The sequence below is a fragment of the Zerene cesonia genome, chromosome 14 (assembly GCF_012273895.1).
Source record: "Zerene cesonia ecotype Mississippi chromosome 14, Zerene_cesonia_1.1, whole genome shotgun sequence".
NCBI classification, from domain to species: Eukaryota; Metazoa; Arthropoda; class Insecta; order Lepidoptera; family Pieridae; genus Zerene; species Zerene cesonia.
In genome coordinates, this window is record NC_052115.1 from 3,663,038 (window position 1) to 3,688,421 (window position 25,384).

At 31.9% G+C, this 25,384-nt stretch overlaps 1 protein-coding gene across 2 annotated transcripts; it reads left to right on the forward strand.

The window, feature by feature from the left end:
* The first annotated feature begins 5,373 nt into the window (after window positions 1-5,373).
* Window positions 5,374-25,264, forward strand: LOC119831830 (sex peptide receptor-like). 2 transcript variants are annotated; one of them, XM_038355371.1, is made up of 7 exons: window positions 5,374-5,497; window positions 14,025-14,436; window positions 20,137-20,295; window positions 21,249-21,385; window positions 22,825-22,927; window positions 23,721-24,289; window positions 25,020-25,264. In XM_038355371.1, the coding sequence occupies exons 2-7, from the start codon at window positions 14,119-14,121 to the stop codon at window positions 25,039-25,041; spliced, it is 1,308 nt and encodes a 435-aa protein (XP_038211299.1). In that variant the 5' UTR covers window positions 5,374-5,497; window positions 14,025-14,118; the 3' UTR covers window positions 25,042-25,264. The 2 variants fall into 2 exon arrangements, with proteins under 2 accessions (XP_038211299.1, XP_038211301.1); XM_038355373.1 differs by lacking the exon at window positions 5,374-5,497 and adding an exon at window positions 13,052-13,108.
* The last annotated feature ends 120 nt before the right edge of the window (window positions 25,265-25,384 follow it).

Here is a 25,384-nt window from a genome sequence, read left to right on the forward strand (position 1 = left end):
TATTTCTTTCCTATTTCATTTTTTATTATACAACGAATAGGCCTATTTATTCGTCTATATTAAACAAAAACACAACGGGTTCACGCGTGATATATGGCACGTCTGCTAAGCTAAATTTTCTGTTTATTTTGAGTGTTAGTGTTGTTTTGCTACGATACCGAGTAAGAGACTATCGGATTATTATGAAAAGCTTTTAAATCTGCTGAAACCGCGAGGGATTCAGCAGTGATTTATAGACGTTTTATTTGCAATCTAAATTCATGTATACACCTCCTGTTGACTTATTTCTTAATAACAATCCATTATACTTCGATCTATTCTGAAGTTTGTAAGACAATTAGGGTGATAAGTTTATTTGGCCAAATTGATGATGTGTCTTTTGTATTTTTTATAAGCGTAGTCACGTTCTGATGATAATTAAATAGATATAATTTTTTTTTTTTTTTTATGTCATAGCGGGCAGCTGAGCTGGTGGTTCGCCTGATGGTAAGCGATCACCACCGCCCATAAACATTCGCAAAGGTAGTACCTCTGTGAATGCGCCGCTCGCTTTTATGGGGTACGGGAAAAGGAAAGGATTAACGACTGGAAAGAAGGAATGGACTAGGACGGGTGAGGAAAAGGAAACCTGCCTCCGGCTCCCCCACTCACCGTACGAAACACAGTGGCAGGCCACTATTTCACGCCGGTTTTCTGTGGGGGTGTGGTACTTCCCCGGTGCGAGCTGGCCCAATTCGTGCCGAAGCGTGCTCGACTCCCACAATAATCATGTCTAGTTGTAATGGCTAGGATTATGAATAAAAAAATACATTAAAAAGTTAAAAGAAATAATAAATTTGTAAAATGTTTTATTAATTTTTCTTTATTATACTCTACTTTATAAAAGTTAAAGAACGAGAGGAATCAATTTAGAATAAATTATTCATCTTAAATTCGTAACAAACGCGAAAATTTTTAATAGTTAAATATTTTCCACGTATAAATTAGCTTTGATAATATTTTACTTATAAACTCGAAGGTACATCGATTATAAAATATAGATTGTTGATGATGGAAAATATATATTATAATTAAATAGATCTTATGGCCTAAGTAAGCACTAGGTCAAATAAGCTTTATCATTATCAGTATTTATTCTTTGAACTTTTAAATACATTATTTATTTCTCTTTAATTTTTATTTTTACATTACAAGCAATTTAATAAACATTATACAAAGCAATCAACAAGGGTGTAATAAAATATCGTAATCTATTAAGCAATGCAGATCGTCGGTCACATAAATTTCAGAAACAATATAAAATAATTCACACGAAGGCCTTTAAGAATATTTAATTTCACTCAAACTTATGCAGCAAATCTCTTCGAGACCTTCTAAGAGATGACGAGAAAAGTTATATTTAGATTTTTAAGTAAGTTCTTTCTTTTTTCAGTTACTTGCTTATTCATTATAATAATACTTCACGGGTTTATTATTATGCAGGTTGAAGTTCCAACACATCTGGAGTAGAGACTCTGGACAACCAATAAAGGCAATCTTAGTTTCTATAAGAGGGGTAGAAGTGCCTAATGGCATAATAATGGTGAAACCAAATCCGAGCCTGCGAGATCGCAATGGTGAAACACTACACCTCTCTACACCGCTAGCCGTTCAGCTGGTGTTGTTCCCTTGTTGCCATTTTTGGTAACTTATTTGGGAGCCCACCGGCCGTACTGGCAAGTCACATTCTGCCACTATTTTTCAATTCTCTAAGTTGAAAACGCAGACGTCCAGTTTCCACCCTTTACTTTAGCCTAAATTTCTTCCATTCCATTTTTCTGTTTTTCTATAGTCATAGTATGTCATAACTTTATATAGTGCAGTCATGGGCAGGCTGCTCCTAGTGTCCTACAACACATTAAATTCTCTAAAGGGCATCTGGAACCTCTTCTGAAGGTATACGAGTATTATGGAGAGGTACACATAATAATAATAAAATCTAAAATCTCTTTATTAAGTGGTACCAATATTACACTTTAACGAAAAATGATCTGTTAATTAAAAAAAACATAATCTGTTATAAAAGAAAATTATAATCTGTTATTGTTTTCAAAAAACATGAGGTAACTGAAATGCACGTAGAGTGCCAGATAAAATGCAAAAGTGAAATGAAACGGAAATAAAATACCATAAAGGCCCAAGCATTTACGGCTTTACCCTTTCTAGGAAATAGAAATTTTATCCTACGATTGACAGTTCATGTTTCCAAAGAAAAATTGAAACAGCCTACGAGGAAAGAAAAATAATAACACAAAGTCACACAAAACATCTTTTTCCTCAAAGAAATTGAAATTATTTCATTCATTAAAGTACAACTACACTGAGCTATTTCTTATTTATTCTTCGTATTTTTCTTTAGTAGTCAAATGATATCAAAACGAAACGCGTATAATGTATGAGAGTAAATATATATAAACGGTAATGTGACATAATATGACATGACATAACGCGTTTCAAATTTGGTTAGTTTTTTGATTCTTATTAAACTAAAATTATATCAAGTGGTCATTTTCTATATTGACAACTATAACATTACTTTAATACAATGCACAATTATAATTCTCACGTTGCAATTATCTCAAGAAGGCTTTCAGAAATTGTATAAATGGAATTAAAAAAGAAAAATATACGCAAATGTATTTCCATTAAAGATGTGATTCCAAAAAGATGCCGTAAACAGCGTAATTGCATTTCCATAAATTTCTAATGCACCTTTAACTAATGCGAATTAGAAAATATATCGAAGCCATTTTATTCTTTATAAATATCTCATTTAGCATTTCAATGCTATAAAACTAAAAATTAAATATAGAAACCATTTAATTAGCTTCATTCATTCATCATTCATCATCAGCCCATATATGTTCCCTTCCCACTGCTGGGACACAGGCCTCCTATGAGGGTTCACGCCATAATCCACCACGCTGGCCAAGTGCGGGTTGGCAGATGTCACATGTCGTCAAACTTTTGATTCTTGGACATGCCGGTTTCCTCACGATGTTTTCCTTCGCCGTTTTAAGCAGTGGTGATGTTAACCACATGTGCAGATAAAATGAAAAATCAATTTATTTCCTGCACACTCGCCCGGTCTCGAACCCCAACTTATCGATTTTGAAGTCCGAGGTTTTCACCACTGAGCCACCACTGCTAATACCACTGCTTAATTAGCTTAGATTTTTTAAATGAAATAAAAGTAAAGAATAATTCGACGAATACGAATTCCTTATGAAATTATTTCATTCCAATTTCTCACTATTAAATCACTCAAATGTTATTATATATATCTTTTGTTTACGACGGAAACCGCAAAGCTCAGACAAACGACAGCATAATTGCCTGATATAAAATGTATGAGATCGTATATAAGTATGCAATATAGTGGAACGTCATTGTAATTGCTATGTTTTCACAGTTTTAACGTTAGGTACCTAATACTGAAATTCTTTTTCGTCAATTGGGCCACGCTCGAAGGTAGTTTCCCTTTATTATCACGGGAATACCGTATATATAGCAACCTTGTACCTCAATTTAAAGGGAAATCAATAGGCAATGGTATTGACGGATCTTATTATCGTCTAATGCTTTTTTACCTGGTATAACCGGCTATTTAAGGTTCAAAATTGTTTTGATTGTTGTGTATTATCTTAAAATATTCGAAATTTTGGGTTAGCAAAAATTACAATTTTGGGTTAGTAAAAAGGAAAGAGAGATTTTAGTTAAAAAAAAGAGCGGAGAGGAGTTTACATTTTGTTTGATGGCTGGATTCACAATGTTTTTTTTCATGTCATAGTCGGCAATGGAGCTAGTGGGTCCTGATGGTAAGCGCTACCACCGCCCATGAACATTTGCAGAGGCATAAGGTCAATTGCAGACCTTACGCCCCTACAAATGGATTACCGACTTTAAATTAGGAAGGGATAAAAAAAGGATGAATGAATGAATGAATGAATGAAAGGATTAATGAAAAAAAATGAAGGATTAATAAAGGAAAGGACTGGGAAGGGTACGGAAAAAGGATATGGGCCTCCGGCTCCCCTACTTACTGTACGAAACACAAAAGCATGCTATTATTTCACGCCGGATTTTTGTGGGGGTGTGGTACTTCCCCGGTGCGAGCTGGCCCAATTCATGCCGAAGTGTGGTCGACTACCACATACAAAACTGTTCTCTATTCCTGCGAATGATTACGTTCTGGAACCAGCTTTTTACTACTTTAATACTTAACTACACCAACTAGGTACTAAATATTTGCCGCTCTTAAAAGACATGGAATAAATAAAGGACCTAAACGATACATAAATCCTTAAATATATATAATAAAAGAAAAGTCTGTAAGGGAATAGGAAAAGGATATGGGCCTCTGTCTTTGCCACCTAAAGAATTGAGATCGACTCCCACAATAAAACTATCAAAAATAGAAATTTGATTATATTAAAATTCCATAGGGCATATTTACTATTCCATACAGTCTATAGTCAGTTCATATATGTCTTGTAGATATTAAATTGAAACCATTTTAGGTACATACATATTTATACTAATTTATACTAATTGTGAACAATGCTTCATAAACAGTAAACGCAATGTAAATACGGATGAATGTATAATTGATAAACGATGCTACTTGAACATAAATATTATTCTAATTACGTTTAAATTGCCTCTATGATTCTGAAAATTTGTGTAAAGCTTTTCTAAAAAGATAATGATTTAGACTTATTTATTTGATTGGAATACAATAATTATACACAACGTTGGTCGTTATATTAATTATTATAATCGGATTGTGCTAATGAAATCAATGAACTAACAGTCAACTAATTTTATCTAATTGTGTGAATCAAATTAACGCACAATAAAATATAATATGTATTACTATAACCAACATACACATTGCATACTATTTTATACCTCAATAACTTGGCACGGCCGCGGTTTCAATTACGTGATATGTGACATACCTATCCTGATAAAAAGCCTGTGGCACATCAATCTTTTTCTTTGAAACGTAAAGGATTTATAAACCAGACAATATATGTTCACATTTAAAACAATAGCAGGGATTTATCAAAGCTTTCATTATTTTGTTATGCAGAACGCTTCCATGACGATTGTATAAGCTTTATGAAACCCTAACAAATAATTCAATAGCTATTTGAAGTTTGCAATACAATGTAATGTTTTAGAAAGCATAAACGAATCCTTTACCCCAACAATCTGAATTAATTAAGTACTCAGTATCACAAATTAATTCGAGAGTTACTCAATGGAGAGTAGGTGAAAATTATAGCGCATTCCCGAAACAACTGTTAGAACTCAGTTCGACTGTGGCTAGCGAGCGGTGTGAAAGGGCGGGCGAGATTTCCCGTTACATGAACAATATTGGATCGTAAAATCTAAAAGTGGATCTTCTTGGTGATGTGAACTCTGTAAAAATCTTGTTGGATACACAATGAATGTGAGTTTGTATCAATGTTAATAGTGTAATGTGTAATGATTATAACCATCGTTTAGATTTTATTGTTTTCATATAGATAATATGTAAATTTATTAGAATTTAATAATGTTTAGTATTATTTACACTACTTAGTGTCACCAGCTATATCGAATGGCTAATTACAAGGTTAATATTAAGATGAAAATATGTAAATCCCTGTACAGTTTTAGTCACCACTGAAATTCTTCGTAGTTATTATAATGAGAATTTATGGTCGTTGTTTGGTGTTCCAGTCACCTTCAGAGAAAGTGTGACCGACATCAGCATTTCGTTTATTATGATTTGGTATTTATTTTTAGTTGTGCTCACGTCACATCCGTTGACTGTTTTATTAATTTCATTGAGTACGTAAAGTTTTTGTTACTTATATAATTAATTCAATGATACATATTTAACTTGCCTTGCGATAAGAGGAAAGGTTTTGCCTTTTAATTGATGAAACTATTCCATAAGCTGCTTCATACATCGGGTATACTACTACGTAATATAATTTCATTTATGTCTTTTATACGCAAAATCTGTTGTTTTGAATGGATTTTTTATACTGTTTAAATTTTTTAATAATAATTGATGGCGGGTTAATATTACTCATTTAATACTTAATGTAAAATATGTTAATGTTATAGAAAACACGTTTACAATATATTTTTTATCGACCAATAACTTTTTAGATCATACACGTGTATTTTACCCAAACCGACACCCTATACCTATCCACCATACCCAAGTCTTTTACTTAGAATTTTCCTTATAATGCTATTGTGGGAGTCGAGCATGCTCCGGCACGAATTGGGCCAGCTCGCACCGGGAAAGTACCACACCCCCACAGAAAACCGGCGTGAAATAATAGCTTGCTATTGTGTTTCGTACGGTGAGTGGGGGAGCCGGAGGCGTATTTCCTTCTCCTAGCCCTTCGCAGTCCATTCCTTCTTTCCAGTCATCAATCCTTTCCTTATCCCTTATCCCTCAAAAGGGGGCAGCGCATTCTCAGAGGTCTGAGCCTCTGTGAATGTTCATGGGCGGTGGTGATCGTTTACCATCAGGCGAACCACACACCAACCACATAAAAAAAATGCTTTTATATCAAAATGAAATCGAAATCATTTTAATATAATTGTTTAACGCAAACGCATCCGCAGCGCTAAGCTTGTATTTTCACAATCTGGGCTCGTGAAAGTGAGATAGCAATTAATTATGGTTCCCGGCAATCTTCGATATTAATAAATCAGAATACGAGTAAATTAAATGGGCACTTACTTGGCAGAGAGTCGTCCTCAATTTGAAGCAGAATTTAAGGAGATATTTAAAAACTATGTATATAACATATATAGTGAAGTCCCGTGTATGGGACATATGTACTGGGGTATGGGGCAGATGATGTTCATCTGTTTCACTGATCGATTTTCTTTACGGACAAGTGGGTGATCAGCCTTCTGTGTCCTGCCAGACCGAGACATTTTTTTTTACGCGTCCCCACCGGGAATTGAACCCAGGACCCCTCGGTTCTACGCTCACGCGTTAACCACTGTGCCAAGGAGGCGGTATATAACATATTATGAATTATTTATTAAATGAGTTCCTAATCTAGTAAAAATATACTGGAATTAAAAGTCTTATTACACCCTCGCGTACATTACACGTTATCTCAAAATAGCATTCCCCATACATTTTATTTTATTTTTTTATTTTGTTTTATTTATACATATATTTTATTTATACATATATTTTATTTATACACATATTATATTTTATTTATATATATACATATTTCCATCCCTCGTTTCTCGCCTCAAAATATTTGTTTTTGTAGCAATAAATTCGTAAAGGTTAATTCCCTGTCTCAAATTTAAAGGTTCAGTAACTTAGGTGTGTAACGTTTAGTTCGTTGTCATCATCATCAGCCCTTATATGTTCCCACTATGAGGTTTCAGGCCATAATCCAACACGCTGACCAAGTGCGGGTTGGCAGATGTCAAATGTCGTCGAACTTTTGATTCTCGGACATGCCGGTTTCCTTTCTTGTTTTCCTTCGCCGTTTTAAGTAGTGGTGATGTTATCTACATGCGCAGATGAATTGAAAAATCAATTTATGTCCTGCACGCTCGCCCGGTCTCGAGCCCCGACTTATCGATTTTGAAGTCCGAGGTTCTCACCACTGAGCCACCAGTGCTTTTTTTAAAAGAAAGTACCATACCCTATGCTTTTCCTTACCCTTCCCAGTCCTTTCCTTTATTCCTCTCGTCAATCCTTTCTTAATCCCTCCCCAATTTATAGTCGGCAAACCATATTTTGTAGAGGTGTAAAGTCTACAATTGGAACTTATGCCTCTACAAATGTTCATGGGCGGTGGTAGCGCTTATCATCAGGCGACCCAACAGCTCCATTGACGATGATGATACTAAAAAAGACGAAAAGAACTAAATAATTCTACCATTTAATTTTGATAAACTATTTCTTGCCGATGAAATAAAACTGGAAAAAAGCGAAACCACGTAAAAAAACTTTGAATTATCATTCTTTCAGAACAATTGCGCCTAGAATCTGTAAATATTTGATAAAAGAATATTGTATTTGTTTTGCCACATAAAAGAAATTCTTTACTTGTCACATTGTCTCATATCCTATAAGTTGAATAACATCTTATTGACTGATGACTGCGGATGCTTTTGGACGTGTGTTTATTATTATAAAGGAGCAGGATTTGTGCCAAAAGAATCGAGTTGATCAGAAAAAACTATACAATATATAATTTATGGACTAAGTTGTAGATACACATACAAAACTTTTTGATACAATGAGTAAACAAAAATAAGTGAAGTAACGAAATGTTTATTTACACCTTTTCTTTAAAACTGTTAATATACTAGACCACGATATAAATGAATACATATTATGATATCGAAGTAAAATAATATAATATGATAATATTTTTTTATGTAGTTACTGATAAGTCATTCCCAATAAATAAACTTATATTATAAACTTTTAAAAAGAATAATTCAATTAAACACATAAATATATTGCACTTCGATAGAGGAATACACTTCATCTATTAGTAGCTGCGCCCCGCGGTTTCACTCGCGTAAGTCCGTATCCCGTTGGAATATCGGGATAAAAAGTTGCCTGTATGTTATTCCAGTTGTCCAGCTTTCGACGTTACAAACAATTTTTTCATTGAAATCGGTTCAGTAGTTTTTGCGTGAAAGAGTAACAAACACACACACATCCTCACAAACTTTCGCATTTATAATATTAGTAGGATTTATCCAGTCAAATAACTTACTCCATCCAGACAAATAATTCTTATATCCTATCAGATAACACGGCTTATAAACAGTAAGGCCGTAAGTACCTAACTTGATGAATATTATGTTGACTTTTGATATACAGTTATAAAAAGTATATTATATCGAATTATAAACCCTACGTAAGTATCTCATTAAAAACTTTACTAATAAAACAAAAATACATATTTAACGATCCTTACCAATAACGCAGCAATTGAAGATGGTATAAAAGAGATTTACAACCGTCTAAACACTCAGTTTATGCGTACTAAAATATAGATTTGCGAAAATAGAAACCACCAAGAAATACGATTACCAAACAAGGCAGCGTCAGACTAATCCAGGTTAATTTATTAGTGGTATCATAGCAAGCACATAAAAAGAACCCATTGTTTTACGACATAAGTACTTCGTTTAGTACGTTCTGAAAATTTGTAATAAACGCAGTTTAATTTTGAATACATAACACAGTCTATAAACTTTATCATTACATGGTTATAACATGGATAAATAAGCTTTGTTGTCTCAAAATATGAAGGTACGTACAATAATACTTATTGAAATACACTTATTAATCATGCTGAGAATGCTCAGCATGATTAGGCCCAAGGATATTTCTATTAACTCGCAATGAATCTACAAATTTTACACAAACATTTGCTCTTGTATTCTTCTCCTTTTTAACCTTACAGAATACCTTTATTAATATAAAGTTCCAACTTCCAGTGCGATCCAAGGATGCGTTATAGAAATTGTTATTCTTATATTTAATACTAGCTGCGCCTCTCGGTTTCACCCGCGTAAGTCCGTATCTCGTAGGAATATCGGGATAAAGAGTTACCTATATGTTTTTTCAGTTGTTCAGCTATCTACGTACCAAATTTCATTGTAATCGGTTTGGTAGTTTTTCCGCGAAAGAGCAACAAACACACACATATCCTTGCAAACTTTCGCATTTTAATATTAGTAGGATGAGTGGGGTGAAACGTTACTTTTACAATTAACTGTCATGAATTAATCTAGCAAATCAATTTAAAACGAAAATGAAACATAATTTGTATTGTATAAACGTGAGATTTAATTATGTATATTTTATTTATATTACTAAGCCCACACAAAATATTAAATGGAAAATTTCGGAATAATTATGGAACGATGTTAAGTTGATGTTTTGAAAAGTTGAACAAACAAGACTGAAGGTCTGTTATGATTGTATATTTTGTCTATTTATTCTGAAATGTTTTATGTATAAACGAAACTTTCGAGACAACAAATTTACGAATTCAACTAACATTAGATTTATGACTATCATGGTACGTTTCGAATTGCTGGCTTGGAAAATTACCAGTAATGAGTTTTCTAAGATTCTTTTGACGAATGAGTAATCCTATTGACAGACTCGAGTAATTTCAGGCTGTATAGAAAAAAAAATCTTTCCAGATAATATGAAAAAAAAGTTTCAGAAGCTTTCCTACAAAATACTTATTTATTATTTTACTTATTCAGATATACATACATAAAATTTACGTAAAATGTCTGAATACTCGAATAGCTCGGTTGCAGCTAGGAATTAATACAAATTTAATTTAAAAATAACTGAGAAATTTTGAAAGAATAGAAAAAATTTGATCACGAGGCAGGATTGCTACGGTTAGGCAAGAAACGCAGGTTCGTATCCTGCCTTGTGATCAAATTTTTTCTATTCTTTCAAAATTTCTGATTTATAAAGCATTTCAATGCTATAAAACTAAAAATTAAATTTAAAAATAACTTTCAATCTATCAATAAAATCATTTATAAGGGAATAATGGAAAAATCACAGGTTTTGCTTTGACATAGCGACGTCTGTCGGGTCATCGAGTAAAATATAAAAATGAAAGCTTTCCGTGCAATTAGTTTTAAAACGCAAATAATTTGATAGACGTTAACAAACAGGCGCCTCGGTGTAAACTCCGTATATTTTTATCTCCACTGTTAGAATTGCGTTTTAAAAAGAACAAATTTATTGACCATTTATTGGCATTGACCATTTATTTTATGACAAAAAAAAATTGGTATTGGCTAGCTTTTGCGGTACGAGGTTTCATGTCAGATATTTTGTTATACGTACTCGGTCTTTAAATAATCACCGCTCAAAGTAATGTCGATTTTTTCAATATAAAGTATATTTTTGTTTCCTATCTCTGCTCAAAAATTATTTCCTTATTTACTAGCTTCAAAATTATTTATATGATATGTACCTACATATGATATAGTTCTAAATTTGTATAGGTACATTTCAACATTTCAATATAATATGTCTAAAGTAAGTTCAAGAGTAAATTTGATATTGCGAAAATTTAATTACAAGAATAATTATGATATTCAATAGTCTTATGAAATATCTTTGCTGATTTATCAAACTCAAACAAAATCGAATGAAAATAATCAACGAAGTAAACATTTAGTCGAATAAAGATATTTTTAGAAACTCCCACTCTAGAGTAGGAATTGAAATAGCAATAATTTATAAACGATACAGATCCAGAAAATTATTAATTAACCTTTGGTTCACATTTACATCTCTAAGCTGTAATCAATTTTATTTACCAGAGAAGAAAGTTATTTACAACAATACAAAAATAACTATAGAAAAAATTAACGTAATATATTAGCACAATAATAATTTAAAAGTTAACACTGCATGCATAAAGCAACAGAAAACGGTTGTGAAAATACACATAAATATAATAATAGTCGCACAATAGTCACACAAAACATGTAATATTACTACTTAATTGGAAAACAAAAAAATTTACAAAAATACGTAGGCCTATGAATTAAATTGACATTACAGACATTCACAACAATCCACAGTTTTATGAGATTTTGTTCTAAAAATTGTAATAAAGCTATTATAATGATAAAAATATCTAAAACACTTAAAACAATTTATATGGGCTCGTTTTGGTTGTAGGAACTAATACAAATACTGAATCTTCTCTGGACTTCCGTTTAAAGAAAAGTTCAATATTGTGTAGGCTATGTGCTTAATTATCTTAAATCAAGGGCGCAGCCTGGTTGAGTTACTAGCAGCACAAAATAAGACCCCGTTCTCTCAATTAGATTGGAGTAGGCACATTTATTTAACATCTGTTGCATTGATTGATTTTCCTTAATCGGCCCTCAAGCCTTTATATTTATTAGTCTCAACTCTGTACATCTAAATCGAATTTAAATTCGCATTTCTGATATTGAATCGGTAATGGTGTTTAGTGTTTGAGTTTAAATTTAAGTGTGTTTTTATGTCGGAATAAGGGAGCGGGCGAGCGCTTAGCACCAAAAAAATAATCCGCATATTATGATCGTATCAATAATTCGTTTTTATTTACTTTGAACTAAAAATTACCAACAGAACGACAGCAACATATTTATAATAACATTCATTAACTCCTATGCCGAATGCAAATAATGGGAAGGTAGCCTACTTTTTAGCGAAACCCGAATCCCATTAAGCCTTTGAAATAACAAGTCCAATCACAAAATGTTTACACATAAACGTTTCTTTATAAAGTCAACGAAATGTACATGTTACTGTAAAAGCCCGCTTATTGGCAAATCTTAAGTTAAGTATTAGTAGATTTTGTATAAGAGCGAAGCGAGCAACGTGCTTCGAGGTATATCCTTAGATTTACGTAGTGAATCGTGTTAAAGTTTAAAATGACCAATAGTCACAGAACTCTTCTGACTTTTGCTCTAAACTGGGAGGTGAATCTTAGGTTTTACTCGAAAATCTTAGGATCAACAATAATTCGTGCAATACAGTTTTACAGTAACATATATTTACAGTAACATATACATTTTTGAATAATTCATGTGCTATAAAAGTGAGAGGGATTTATCTTTCATTTGATCTGTGACATGAAAATTATAACTTCCGACGAAATTCTCCTGTCTCATATACCGGATTGTATTCATCATAGTACAAGTTATATTTATGCCTTGCGCATTATTTAAATAGCATTTTTTCCATTTTTATATTAACGCTATCCTCATTTCAAAACAAACAAAAATAATATGTGCTAATAATATAAAGTTCATGAGTTTGTTTGTTTGAAGCTTCTCACAGGAAATACTGGCGCAAATTGAATGAAATTCGGCGAATAGTTTGAAACTCGAGAAAGGCCATGGGATAATACTTAATCCGGAAATATTACAGGAACGGGAACAAAGCGAGAAAAGGGAAGTGGAAGTGTCTATTTTTCCTTTGATTACACGGGCCAAGCCGCGAACTAAAAACTGAAAGGTCAATTTATTTAACATTTATCCCTATATCGCGATAATATTAATAGGTAAATCAGTTAATGTTAATATTTATTAAATATAGAATATTCTTTTACAATACGTAAATTTCTATTAAACAGTAAACTTACTAAATAATTATGCAATCAGCGTTTCGATACACAAGATGTAGGTAGTCCCGTCAATACAAAAAAATTACTCGATGAAAAAATGTTCTGTACAAGAACAGTAAGGCTTTCATGCGAGATTAAATCGAACGTTTCCTTATTGAGATTCTGATACAGACGTAATGTATTTTAACGTGTGATATTTGTACTTCAATTACTGTTTTATTTTATTCACATAGATTCATATATATTCGTCTCCATATTATTTTTACATAACGCGATTTTCAATTATATTATGTAAGTTAAACGAATTTCCATTAGAGAGAAGTATTATATAACGGTTGCCTGGTAGAGATGGCTTTTAGCCATAAGGCCACCATTTGCATACTAGTTTTTGTTAAATTTTATTTCTTTTTTATATTTTGAAAGTGTGAAAGTGTGCAATAAAGAGTAAATAAATAAATAATATCATAGCAAATATAACCATCTGGTTTATGGTTAACCAAAACACAATTATTTTATTTTCTTAAATAAATAAACCGTGGTCTGGAACTATTTTTAATATAGCCAAGTGAAAACTAATTAGGTTTATATCTACGCACGTAGTCACGTTATTTTCATCGCAGTAAATTTGATTTTCCCTAATATCACTCATCATTCTTAATGTTAATGATGTAATGTTCCCAAAATAGTGCAAATACGGTATATAGATATATACATAACGTCATAAATTCAATTACGCTTCTCCAGGCGCAACATATAGCTCCTACATAAATTTTGTAACAAAATATTAAGATTATGCTTTCTTTGCAGCTCCTCGGAGATATTCACTTGAAACCAGTGATTCTTGCGCAAACATGTTCTTCATACCAAAGGAAGCTATGAATACTTATTGAGACTCGAGAAAATGGCTTTCGAAGAAAACGGGACGTCCAACATCACACAAGCCTTAACGAATTTGTTTGAGGAAATGTTGTTTGCGACTGAGAGCACAGATGGGAATAAGACTATTAATATGTCCCAATTTCTCTCCGCTCTGAAGGAACGTTCGACAAAAAGTAACCACGAGTCCATTGATTTCGGCACATTAGTTAAATTAGTCGATGGATGGCGCTCGAAATTAAACTTGACAAAGGCCGCGGAACCGAGCTGTAATTATTGTGATGGCAACCTACGCGACTTGATCCTGGCGTACAATAGTATACATGGATATATCAGTCTCATTGTGAGTATTATATCAAGTTTCCAATGCATTTTATTACTTTATTAAATATCATTTAAATACTTGGCAACACCACCAGTTTTTTTAAAAACGTATTATGTCTATAAATACATTTGTCAATTTATGATTATTTAACTTACGGTGAATGTAACAACTCCTTTTAACTTGTTCCTACGTTATGATACTTTAATATCTTTGTCAGACGAGTTTTATAACTCTATTTAACTTAATACTTCTGTTACGACCTATGAAAAATTAACTTTTAGTTGCGTGGAATGAAAGAAATAAAAATCCAAAGCGAGAAAACTTTCAAGTGCAATTTTTCCGTTTCAATTATTACAAGGAAAATTACGTAAATTGCGATGTAATCAATAATAATTTGTCATCAACACGCGAGACATTGATAAATGTCAGGTACTGTAACCAAAATTTACCAATTTAAAGAGGTGTGTCCTTTGCCAATGATGAATATATCATTTTTCATCAGTCAATGACCCTCTCTATAAAAGTTTTGATGTTATCAGACATATATTCAGTAGTAGACGTATATATTATTAATTAAATGAATGAATTTATTAGGTAAAAATCAATTCACTCACTTAAATATAGTAATCTTTAGTAGCTTATATTAATTTGGAAGTTATTGAATTACTAATTAATGGTAATTGATAATCAACGCCTCCATAAAACCTTTTTAGATATAACAAATAATGCTTATAAAAGAACTTGGGTATCTGCACTATACCAAAAACTTATAAACTAAATGTTGATTAAAATAATTAGTATATTGAGAATAAACACGGAGAGGATTTAAATATAAATGTTTCGACAATAAACTATGATCTAACAAGAATCATAAAATAAATTAGAGACGGGATCAGAATAAGGCGTTACAACAACTTGATAAATTCTTAAGATAAATTTATAAAGCAACAGCAAGTAACAATTTTATATGCATTTATTTAAACTAGTTTTGCTCGTGATTTCTTTGAACCACTAGTTTATGATTTTTGTGTTAGGAATTTGGCCATAGAAAGTAGAATTTATGTGGTTTTATATTCTTTATCTTTATGAGTACGTTCCAAAGATAAGCCAAGAAAAACACTAAAATTGACATTAAAAAAAATTAACATACAAATAATAAAGTACTACAAACGACTGCGAATTTCTTTTTTTTTAGTATCTTTAATCAGTATACGGTATGTAAAATACATCTGCCCCTTTGAGACTTCAATCTTAATCAAGCTTTCTGGGGTTCCTTTAGTTTGAGATTCTCTGGTTTTTACAGCAATAGATAATAATGGTCTTTTTCAAATTATTGAAAGATCTTGGGGAAACCTTGAAAGCTCTTTGGGAAATCCTACAATTACATATATAGATATAAATATTTTATAGTTAGTCGATAGTATGTATTAAAGATATGAAGAACCCATGTGTCTACTATGTTTTTATCAAAATTAGTCATATTTATTTTTCTTTGTGAAAATTGAATCACATGTATTTTTATTTTCGCCGTAGTTTGACCGAAATTATTCTTATTTTGGTATTATAACGTGATGAACTCAGACTTTTTTATTACCTTCCTGTAAACCTCTTATCTTTTATAATGCTCACCTGTAAAGCAATATTCCATGATAAGAAACTCAGTTCACGTAACAGCAAATTGTTATGAGGGTAATTAGGACAGTCTATGAATATATATGGTGATGGTACCGATCCCACGAATGTGTTTGCGTCAATTTGTAGAGGAAACGCTACCTAAGCTGTAAATTTAATTAATTTTGATACATTACTCTTCATTAAAAACAGTTATTGATACTTTCTAATAATGATGAGAAACTGTTAAAGTTGTTTTCGGCTTCAAAACAGAGGGCAAGGATGTGCTAAGAAAGACCAATTTCCAAAATGTATTTTTAACTTTTTCCCTGAATTTTGATGCAGTTATTATCTTGTTTGCGACATTTTCACGGTGATTCTGCTCGGTTCTTTTGAAACTTTTTTACATGGCATTAACCTATTTATATTTCATTTTGTTGAATCGATCTACTTCAACTCATAATCACAATAAATAGCACGATGTATGTAAATATTACAAATTATTGATTTGAGAACGGTCGGTGGTCTTGAGTAACATTTAGCATAAGAAAATATGACATTGGAAGAAATGTAATTTGTAACTGTCAAAAATTGACTTCTAATCTTCGCCAGTCTTAGACCTTTTTCTATTTATGGGTATAAAAGCAAATGGAAAAAATATACGAGGAAATATTCAATACAAATGGATACAGGTTGTGTTTAAGAAAGTTAATGCTTTTATGAAGTTACATGTTACGAAATAATTATCGAAATACTTAACTAAAAGCATCCTCTATTGAAGTAGAAAAAGTAAACAAAGGTTGTAAACATGGAAATTGGAACACGTCCATATATGGCTCTTAACAATTTCAAGAGCAACGATATCAAATAACATCAATTAAGCTCGTTAATGCTTCCCTTTCTATTATTTGTGGATGTATTTCGAGTAATTGATCTACTGTTGTTATTTACTTTCAAGTATTTTACATGAGTATTGAGTATAATATATCTCTCTTAGTTAACTTATCGGCACATTATTCATATCAACATCCCTCGAAACCGTGAAGGAAAACCAGCATGTCGATGAACCAAAAAGTTCGACGGCATATGACATCTGCCAACCCGCACTAGGCCAGCGTGGTGAATTATGTCCAGAACCCTTATAGAAGGCTCGTGTTCCTGCAGTGGGAACACATATGGGTTGAACATTATGATGATGTTGATTGAGTATAACGATTGTTTACGTTTTAACGCAATTTATTTTTCTTCATTTTATAACTTTTAAATAGTCATTTGTTATTGTTTAATGTTGAAATATATAATGATTCAATAAATTTAAGTATCAGGAAATAACAACAAATTGTCTATGATCACGATGTTATGCTCGGCTGATCGATGGTTTGACATCACTGCTCTCACATTTTTAATAGTCACGATAGACTGACTGTTATTTATGATCAACTACTTGGTCAGCAATTTTTTGCTTCTTATTTGCAACTCTTGTATGCTATGAAATAATTTTAAGCTGTTATAAACTTTTGGTAAAAATGAATTGTCCGTTCTTAATGAATTGAAGATCCCAGGTATAGTGTATATTTTGCGGTCATTATAAACGTTCCTAATTAGCACACCAATTGAACGCGTTTCCTAAATTGATTTATAAGAAAGCATTGTAACAATCACTTTCAACTAGATGTAGTTAATACGAAACCTTTGTTCAAAGTTTAGGATTAATTTAAGCCAATTTCATATATCATTTCAAAAGAGCGGGATCAGTGAGCATCTCTGTGATTGAGTTATCTGAACTATGCAAACGTTTCCAGAATCTTCGCATTTATAACATCAGTGGGATGATACTGTCCCAATGAGCGATGGCGTTTAATGCGACCACAAAACGGCTATCCCTGTTAAGCCAGTCCCCAATCAAAGTTGCAAGTTCTCGATGTAAACTACAATCAACTGGAAAGTTCTATAATTGGATTTGGTCATAGCTACCAGTTTGACAGACGCTAATGCGCATTAAATTTGCTGACGTACGCCCTTATTAGAATACCTTCGTCTAGACTAAAACACAAAAATATCGTAAAATATCTTAAGCATCTAGATTACTATTCTCATTACAGTGCGATATGATACTGATAAATATCTAGCACATTCGTGTTTGGCGCAGCGAATTTCCTCTGATGGGTATACGTTGATAACGAATTAAATGTTTTTTACACAGCAAATTTTTATTCTGATACATATCTATCAAAAATCGTATCATGAATACAAAGTAAATGGGGCAAAACTAACTGCGACTATCCATTTCAGTTTAGATTGAGTAATTTAATTTTGAGCTTCGATTAAACACCTTTTTTTGGCTGGTATGTGTGATAACTTTATTTTAAATCATGAAAGTGTTATTTGTATTATAAATAAAATACTACAATTAAATTTTTTTTATATTATGTGATAATATATAAATTGAATACAGACTTTTTAATGTCTAATTATCTTAGAGAATTACATGTGTCGTCCATAATTCGAAAACCCTATTCTATGCCCAATCCTCTCCAATTCTGACTTGTTATAAGTTCAAAGCGTATCTATATTGAAAAATAATGAGATTTATATCGAAATTCAAATTACTTTCATATGTGTAACCCTTTACATCACGTTATCGTTATATTTCTCTATAAAAATATTTTACGCCTTTATTTTATGTGTGCAACTGGAAATTAATGAAAAAACTAAACTAGTCTACTAACTAGAAAATATATACATACTAGCTCTACCCAGCGGTTTGATCGAAGTAGTACTTGGTATTATATAGCCTAAAGCCTTCCTCAATAAATGCGCTATCTAACACTGAAAGATTTCATCATTGAGGATTTGGATTTTAAACATTCATGATTTAGATTTTTTTTTAAATCGGACTAGTAGTTCCTGAGATTACCGTGTTCAACCAAACAAATAAACTCTTCAGCTTTATAATGTTAGTATAGATTTGAGTAGTAACATGACATAATCATTTTATGGGTGCCCTACATACATGAGTACGAAGTAACTAGACTTAAACTATGTTAAACTCGAGTCCAGGTCGGATCGAATACAGTTTCAGTGTGGAATTTCAATGATGAGAGATACATAGCTCTAATAATGCATCCATAGATTGTGGTTGACTGACATAAAGAGTCATTGCGAGTATATACACTACATATTATTTACAGCGCAGCCTTAAATTATGCTAAAAATGTGATATACTTAAAAAGTAATTTATCTGTACTTAATAGGACTTATAAGAAACGTGAAAATTATATACTGTTTTTCAATTCATTGAAGCATATAGTTCAACATCTATCTATGTATATAAAAAATAAATCCCCATTTCCCTCGGTGACGCCATCACGCGTGAATGGCTGGACCGATTTAAAAAATTCTTTCACCATTAGAAAACTGCAATTACACATGTATACAAAAAATCATTCTGGAATAGACATTAGGTAGCCCCTGAACAATCAACATATCGCAATTTTTAGGTAAAAAAAATAATAAAAATGAGTTCTGAGCATTCGTCATAAGAACAGGACACAAATTAGTTAAAAAAAATTCGTACTGCTCCTTTAGTTCATCAAAAAACTTAGTTCAACTAACTTAATAAGTATATATAGTCTATTATTGTTTTATTACTATTCACCTACAATTTCAGACCGATAAATGTGAATATTATAATGAGATATGGGCTGCTATTGCTTGTTGATGATAAATTTAATACCGCATGAGAGAAACATTATATTTGTATATCGAAATGACAATTCTATTATAATTAGGCCATATTTTGTAGATTATATTCATTCATGAAATATAAGTTTCCAATTTTTATGTATTTATGACATTATTTTTAGTTTGTATCATATCCTCAAAAAACTTATATGATATGAATTAGGTAACTTCCAAATGATGACAAAATAAACCTACAACGTAGCTGTGCTACATGCTCTGGCTACAGCGTAACGTTACGCACACCAAATGTGGTGTTTTATGATGAAATTCTATTTATTAAATAACTACGCATTTACAATATGATATTAGAGAACAAAATAAAAGCTTATCACTTTGAAAATAAAGTGTAGAATACGTTGGCAGGTTTGTTTCTTTGGTTCATTGGCAAACGCGTTGAACGTGGCAGTGCTGACGAGGCGCGACCTCGCTGCAGCGCCCATCAACAGATTGCTGAAGTGGCTGGCCGTGGCTGATGTGTTCGTTATGATGGAGTATGTGCCCTTTGCAATTTATAGATATTTGGTAAGTAATTTATGGTAAAATCTGAAAATCTTGCGGGCGTATAAAATTTTATCAATTGAAGTAATGTATTGTTTTAAAATAATTCAGAATAGAGTTAATTAAGATATTTAAAATTAATCTCTAAAAGCTAATTTATGAAAAAAAGAAGAAATGAAATTGGAATAAGTACTAGATATACATATGCGGTTTAACAGCTTTACATAGTCTATAGAGCTCAATCGTACAAAGTCTGATAAAAAGACAATATCAGCAATGTATTGTCAGTATAGTCAATATGAAAATCCTTTACCTACAATATACAAACAAATAATGTATTTAAATTAAATTACCTAACCCTCGTTTCGCTATCTCCCGTCTAGACGGTATCCTTTACAGTTCTTAAAACATTGGCTATAAATCAAAAGGTTCTATCGATCATATTTATCGGTAGTCATAAGCTTCCCTTTTAATAAAACAAACTGTAGAATTTTAGAAAACTAATGCACCATAAACAATAATGCGAAGTGAGATATCTATTATAGGTCTAGACGCTAGATAAATAGCTACCGATTCCATTTGATTTATGTATCCAGAAGTTTTTTAATAAATACACGAAGTTCATGTTACAGCGTGCTGTAACAGCAAACTCTTCAACTGTAGCAAATATAAGGGAAATATTTGTATTTTGATTTTAATGTAAATGATATGTATTGCTTTTGAATTCCTAAATGAAATTTACAATAAGCATCTTAGTTGTTTTTTGATTTGGTAGAATAACAGTATAATAATTGAAACTGTCAATGCAATCAATATTTTACGAATAAATTTTACATTAGTTGTTTGGCATTCTTAACAGTAGTTGCAAATAAATTAAGTAATTTGATTAATAAACTGAGAATTATGAATTGGACTATTTTATTGACTCTCGATTGAATTCAATGGTTCCCATAATAAATACTTGAACGTTTCCGTAGATATTGCCAGGGCAACGTGAGATGCCGTACAAGTGGGCGGCGTACCTCCTGTTCCATATGCATTTTGCACAGATTTTTCACACGGCGTCCATTTGTCTGACACTCTCGCTCGCTATCTGGAGATACGTAGCAATAAAGTAAGTGAATGTTTGATGAGGATGATCTATAGATAGTTACAACTGAACATAAAGTGTACATGTAGTTTATTTTCGTGAGAAATTATTGTTTTTAAGTTTTCGTTCAACGTAGGTATGTCCTATTTCAAATTGGGTTTTATTTGAGTTGAAATCGACGGTACGAACCTAAAAACCACACACAATCAATTGCGTGTCGTTTTACGTTTGCAAACACTGCATTTACCAACTTTCTAAAATTCATTTAAACATAAAGTTTTGGCTGTTGTGTGTTTAGACAACTATAAACTTCCATTAAACAATTTATGTTATATCTTATAGAAAGTGCTTGTATCACTTAAATTTTTTAACTCCATTAATCCTTAATATATTTGTTTGGGTTTGTATTGGGTCTACATATTATATACTACAATTTGCCCTCAATCGGATTACTTAACATTTTACAAAGCGTATAGGTGTTCTAAACATAGCGCAGGTATTTCTATTTATCTGTTGTCCTTTTTACTGCGTATCTCTTTGAAATAGAACTGTGTATATTTTACTCCTACACACATTTTATAATAAACTGAATGAAATTGTATATACAAAGGAGTCTATCATTTCCACGTTAATGTTTTAAATATTTATGCAATCGCTGTTGTTGATGAAATGAAAAGGAATTTTTAAGTACATCATAAAAGTGTAAAGTGTCTCGACCGAATAACATGGCATTCAAATTACTAAAATAAATTTTTGCACACATAAAAAATACATATTTCATTCTAAAATCATTAGTATCTATTTAATAAGTATTATTTTAAAAAATCTATATAAATAGCCCAAAATTGTGACTCTTTTGTACTACATGTCAATAGCAAAAAATTATTTCTACTACGTATAGGTATAAATATCAAACAATTATCTTCATAATAAATCATAGGATCGTTCAACTTTATCTATACAATATCTCATTTAATGAGAAATTAGATTAAGTTCTAAATAAAAATGTGAACAAGTCATTGCTCGAATTTTCACCGTCGCAGATTTGTAAGTTTCATGATATTGTAAAGTGATTTATTTGTAATATTATTGGGCGAAAATTATATTTTAATAAATTATTAAGTATTGTGATTCAATCTTTTTATTAATTTACTTACAGAGTATTTATTATCAGATTTATATTACAAAAATTCATTCAAAAACTGTCTATTGTTACAATACAGCTTTATATATATTTACCAGCGTTCGCCCGCGGTTTAATACGCGTTAATTTCGGAGTAGTTTAATAGATGTTATTAAACATATAAACCTTCCTTTTGAATCACTCTATCTATTAAAAAGCCCTGTCAAATTTAAAGCATACATAGGGACATAGGGACAGATTCAGAAAGCGACTTTGTTTTATACTATGTAGTAATATAAGGTTATAATATAACGATTGGTTTGTTCTGTTTCCCCATCAGGTATTCGGACAGGAATCATGTTCTATGTACAGAACGACGATGTAGTACAGCTATCCTGAGTAGCTTCATATTACCGCCCCTTCTTTGCATCCCCACATTCTTGGTAAGTATTCATGCGGAAAACCTTAAATTTAACAAAGGTTCTTTTAATTTAATTAATTGAATTCCAGTGTCATTTGTTTCCAATATGTCCGATTTCTTATCACTGCTCCAAAATAATTAATGAGGGCCGACAGGAAATTCTTGGGACTTTACAAAAGAAGTGTCTTATTATTTATTTTTTCATTAGTCTAAAATGACTATAAATTAATTTTTTTACACAATTGATTTGGACCTAACAAATTCTTGTAAACAATGATTCTACTTAACGGATACATGATGCCTTTTCATCTTTCATCGTCTCTTATTTTTACGATATTTATCCATTTATGGATGTAGGGTATAAGTGTAATTGATGAACTGTTTTTAATATTAAATGTTGATGATTTTATTTTATCAGAGTACCTCATTTTAATTTGCAAATACGGTGCTCTTTGGTCGTTAATTGTTATTGACAAATCCTTTCCGGTTTAATACTGGGAAGTAATGTGACTGTTTTATTGTTGGCTCGGGATTGCCCGGCCCGTAAATTAATTTGAATAGCGTCAGGATAAAAGGAAGTTCGTGTCTTCGATTTTCAGCACGTTTCACTACTTTTGGCACCCTATTTACGAAGAATGAATGAATTTAACAATAATTGAGGATAATTATAATCGCTACGAGAAATTCTGAAAACAATTCATCATATTAAATAAATTACGTATTATATAAAGCTTTTAACATATTATGAAAGATGAAATAAATATGTACTAAAAATTATGTCGAACAAATAATAATACGCAATTTGTATTCAACAGGTATTCGATATTCATACAGCGGTCGTACTAGAGCCAAATGGCCCCATGATACTGTATCACGTAGATTCCGACGAAGAAGGTCAATTATTCAAGATAAACTTTTGGGTACATGCCGTCGTCATTAAATTGTTGCCGTGCTGTATTCTGACAGTAATTAGCATCTGGCTAATAAGAGAGGTATACAATGCCAATGAGCATCAAAAGAAGATCCGTATAAACAATGCATGCGCTAATGACAAGTCTGTAAAACGGCAGTGCAAAGGCGATAAGAGAACAAATAGAACAACGAAAATGCTAGTGGCAGTACTGCTTTTATTCCTGGTGACGGAGTTACCGCAAGCAATCCTGGGTCTTATGAGCGGAGCTTTAGGACGATGTTTCTTCAAACGGTGCTACGATTTGTTCGGCGAACTGATGGATGCACTGGCGCTACTGAACGGGGCCATTAACTTTGTTCTGTATTGTTCGATGTCGAGGCAGTTTCGAATGACTTTTCGTCAGTTGATGTGGCGGGCGCATCTACACAGATGGCCGCCACCGCAGCCCTCTCACTCTGATGGATTGAATACGTATGTTTTTATCATTTTATAATTTAATATTTCGTTTTGAGGCATTTACTATTCTACCAATGATTTTAATATAATTGATTTAGCTAGATAGTAGCTAAATCAATAACATTATAAAAGCTGGTCTGTTCAGCTTAGAAATTGAATAGACTTGTCGGCAACCCTAGTAGGTAATCATTGTAGTTGTTGGACTGTTTATTATTCATGCTTCAGTAGCTTTCATATGAAACCAAACATGTATTATTTGTCTGAATTCAAAGCGTTATTCATTTTATAATATAATACATAATTCGGGGTACGCAACACGAACAAATAAGGCATGTATTACATTTAGTATAGTTATATAGTACAGTAGATATACAATTACAGACGTGTAATTTTATTTTCTAAATTGTATATTCACTTCGTAAAGACTTCACGTAATTTTTTTTAACGTTGTTTACGATTAAGTTCCTTTTTATCAAAGAAAATGAATGCACATAATTTAATAATTTACACATTGATCATCAGTTTACTAATCTTCAAAGGAACAATTATAACTCGATTCTGTTTATATCTCCAAAAAATTGATTGGCGTCCATAAAGGCTGAATTCGTAGTAACTACTGTTTACTTAATATTGTTTTCGGACGGGTAAGAGAAACAAACAACTGGTTGTTTATGGAAATAACAGATTTAGTTTATTATAATTCAGCGAACGATATTGTCAATAAAGTGATTTGTTTATTTTTCAGAGCGAAAACTTCGGTACCGTGAGAGAAGATCGTACAAGAGAAACACGCATACGTCTTGCAACAATTTGTCTAAATAAATGTACATAGCAGTTAAGATAGGGTCCTTTAAAATTCGTCCTATAAGTATTTAATGCGTTTAGAAGAGATAGAATAATCTGCTATAAGATCTCACGTATTGTAAACATACTTTTATATAACTTTTGCTAAATACTTCAAAGAGGCCTAACGAAGCTTGCTACGAACAAATAAAGCTTTTTTTATTTTATTTTTTTTTTTTATTTTATTTAATTGGTTTCCAAACAACTTATACACTAATACAAGAGCAGCAGTAATAATGTACATCAAATATTGTTCTGTGTATAAAT

What these genes read in the sequence shown, in the direction of transcription:
- LOC119831830 (XM_038355371.1), top strand. Translation starts at nt 14,119, where the DNA reads ATGGCTTTCGAAGAAAACGGGACGTCCAACATCACACAAGCCTTAACG. An exon ending in TTTGCATCCCCACATTCTTG is followed by an intron (nt 22,928 to 23,720) that starts GTAAGTATTCAT and finishes TGTATTCAACAG; the next exon opens with GTATTCGATATTCATACAGC. An exon ending in CACTCTGATGGATTGAATAC is followed by an intron (nt 24,290 to 25,019) that starts GTATGTTTTTAT and finishes TTTATTTTTCAG; the next exon opens with AGCGAAAACTTCGGTACCGT.